Source organism: Erithacus rubecula (assembly GCF_903797595.1).
Source record: "Erithacus rubecula genome assembly, chromosome: 10".
NCBI lineage: Eukaryota > Metazoa > Chordata > Aves > Passeriformes > Muscicapidae > Erithacus > Erithacus rubecula.
Genome location: NC_136662.1, coordinates 4584587 through 4587511, shown reverse-complemented (window position 1 = coordinate 4587511; position 2925 = coordinate 4584587). Strand labels below are relative to the sequence as shown.

The 2925-nt window shown below is 55.6% G+C and overlaps 1 protein-coding gene across 1 annotated transcript; it reads left to right on the top strand.

The window, feature by feature from the left end:
- The first annotated feature begins 1297 nt into the window (after window positions 1-1297).
- On the top strand, window positions 1298-2922 carry TMEM205 (transmembrane protein 205). Its single transcript, XM_079313551.1, has 3 exons — window positions 1298-1608; window positions 1698-1861; window positions 2603-2922. The coding sequence occupies exons 1-3, from the start codon at window positions 1479-1481 to the stop codon at window positions 2894-2896; spliced, it is 588 nt and encodes a 195-aa protein (XP_079169677.1). The 5' UTR covers window positions 1298-1478; the 3' UTR covers window positions 2897-2922.
- The last annotated feature ends 3 nt before the right edge of the window (window positions 2923-2925 follow it).

Below are 2925 nucleotides of genomic sequence, written 5' to 3'. Positions count from 1 at the left end.
GTATTGTGCTTTTTCTCTCTGGGAGGCCCTGGTCAGCCCTGGCTCCAGCCTGGCTGGGTCCCTGGGGATGCAGGGTGATGGAGCAGGAGTGACCTGGGGGCACAGCAGAGCGTACTTTGTACTTCTGGAAGAAAGAACTGCAGCCCTACAGCATCCTGCTGGCCCTCAGGGGGGCAGGGACAGCAGGACTGGGCACTGGGAGCATCCCTGGAACACCCATCTGCACTGCCTCATCCCACAGAGGAGGAGGGACCTGCTGGTGACTGCCCTTACCAGCTCTTCCCAGAGCCTTTTCTTTGCCCTCCCCAAATGCATCACTCTGGGACCAATTCAGCAATCAATCACAATTTTTTTTTAATCCCTTAAAAAAGAAATAAATAAAAGTGAGTTACCCCCCTGTTTTGAGCAACCTTTCAACCTGTAGTTTCTTAGCGTGAGAACAACTTGGAGCTGCTAATTCCTGCATGGAGGCAAATAATTTGGAGAGGCAGATCTGGGACCTTGGGAGCAGCAGGGCTGTGTGCTGGCTGCTGGCAGAGCCCATCTCTGCCTTCCTGGCAGGATGATGCAGGGAACAAACCCACATAGGAGCAGGGAAAAATCCCAAAAACACTAAGAATATTTTGGAAAAGGCCATGAAGACAGCTGGGGATTTACAGGCCAGCACTCCAGGTTGGATGTGGGCGCCTTCTCCATGATGAGAAGGTTTAAGGACTTGATTTTATGGATGTCTAAATAAATACATGTAGCTAATATATCACAACACAGGGTGTATTTATCTGCTTTGCAGGAGTGGGATAGAATTAGACGGCAGTGTCTCTCTCAAGGCCAGCCCCGCTGTAATTCATGCCCCGAGGCGACCAGCCCAGGGGAGGAGGAATTCTGCAGGCAGCAGTATTGATGGGCTACTCCCAGAAGCTTTGTTTTAATTAATTGTCAGAGCTCTCCTCGCAGTGGATCAGGCAGCTCCTTCAAAGCCTCCTTCCACCCACTGCTGCCCGTGTTCTTCTGCAGGCTCTGGGGCAGAAGGGTGAGCCCAGAGCCCCTCTGCTCCTTTGAGCCCCCGGGCTTTTGGTTAAACAGTGTTGTTTTTAAACAGGGGGCTCCCCCTGGCCAAGAGGCCTCTTTGATGGCCACAGCGTGGGCAGGAGTGTTTGTCACAGCTTTTCTCTTCCCCTCTTTATTGACTTTCTGCTTGTCCCTGCTGCCAGGGGTCAGTCGGGGCGTTGGCTGGACTTTGCCAAAAGTCCACCCCAACCATGCGGCTCCCAGGCGCTGACGCAGTGCCCTGCCCCTGAGACACCAGGGGTTGAACAGCAGCTCTGCAGCCCAGGGTGTGTGGTGGTGAGGCTGGAACGGGGCTGTGCCAGCTCCAAAGCTTTTCCTGAGCAAGCAGGTTTGTGAACCTGAGCTGCATTTGCCCCGCGAGCAGCAAGGTGACAGCAGCCAGCACAGCTCAACACCAGATCCACGGTGCCATGAAGGGACCTGTGCCCCTCCAGGACAGCATGGCAAGTGACACAGAGCCCTCCAACACCATCAAACTGCTGCACCTGCTGTTCCTCTCCACCTCCTGGGGAATGCAGGTCTGGGTGACCTTCGTGGCCGGTAGGTTGGGCGTGCTGTGCTCTCTGCCCAGGGGGGTGGCACAGGGGAGGGGGCTTTGCCCCAGCACTCACCTGCTCTCCCCCTCGCAGGGTTTGTGATGAGCAGGCACCTCCCTCGCCACACCTTCAGCTCCATCCAGAGCCAGCTCTTCCCCTACTACTTCCACATCAGCTCCACCTGTGCCTTCCTCAACCTGACCCTGTTTGCCATGTCCCACCCCAGCGAGCGGCTCGGCGAGGAGCACACGGCCCAGGTAGCCTCCCCTTCCAAACACTGTCACTGTCTGGGGGGTCTTCTGATCCTGAGATCCCCACAGCAGGACATCTTGGTGGTTTTTAAAGTCCGTGCTTTTCCCAGCCCCAGCACCAAAGAAAATGCTGGAGGCTGTTTTTCAGGGTTTTCCATGGTTGTTTGTTGTTTCTTATTTAAGGAATTTTTTTCTAGCTGACAGCCGTCTGTTCAGCACGTCGATCCAGGACAGAAAGGCTCTGCCTGGGCTAGGCTTATCTTTTATACTTTAAACTACATACCTAATATTTACAATTATTTTCTACTACGCTACAATTTTATTACACTGTCCAACTTTGTCCCTGTCCAATCCAAGGATCCCAGCATGGAGAAGAAGGAAGAGACACCCCAAATCCTATATGTTAGCCACGAGCCCCCTAATATAAACATTTCTAAAAATTCACTTTTCTATCTTTTAACAATCTAATTCATACTCATTTTTTGTGACTTGTAATTCTTCTTGCAACGTTGGCAAATTTCTCCAGGGACTTAAATGCAATCCCCCAGGATTCCTGGGCACCATGCCAGGGCTTCTGCCAGGGGGGTTTAGAAGCATTTAGGGAAGCCAGGGGAACACCCACAAAATATGAACTGGCCATTGCCTGGCTTGCAAACCATGGAGCTCTGCTTAAAACAACCCCCCACCCCCCAATGCAGCGAGCCATGGGCTGTGATTTAACCCAGCCAGGGCTCTGCTCCTCCGCAGATCATCATCTTCCTGACCTGCATCGCCGCCTGCGTGCTGAACTCGGCGTGGCTCGGGCGGGTCACCGCGGAGGCGGCGGCGGAGCTGCAGCGGCTGGAGAGCGGCCACGGGCCGGGCGGGGAGCCGGGGAGCAGCGAGTCCCGCCGGCGGCTCCGCGCCGCGCACCCCGGCTACCGGCAGCTGGCCCGGCGCTTCGCCCTGCACCACGGCCTGTCCTCCCTCTGCAACCTGCTGTGCATGGCCTGCAACGGGCTGAGCCTGCACCGCCTGGCTGCACAGCTGGCCGCCCTGTGACCGCCACGCTGCCCGGGGACGGCTGGCCC

Bases quoted from the DNA above. Each gene is read 5' to 3' on its own strand.
- TMEM205 (XM_079313551.1), top strand. From the start codon at position 1,479: ATGAAGGGACCTGTGCCCCTCCAGGACAGCATGGCAAGTGACACAGAG. The intron at 1,609-1,697 runs GTAGGTTGGGCG...TCCCCCTCGCAG, and splicing joins CTGGGTGACCTTCGTGGCCG to GGTTTGTGATGAGCAGGCAC. The intron at 1,862-2,602 runs GTAGCCTCCCCT...GCTCCTCCGCAG, and splicing joins GCGAGGAGCACACGGCCCAG to ATCATCATCTTCCTGACCTG.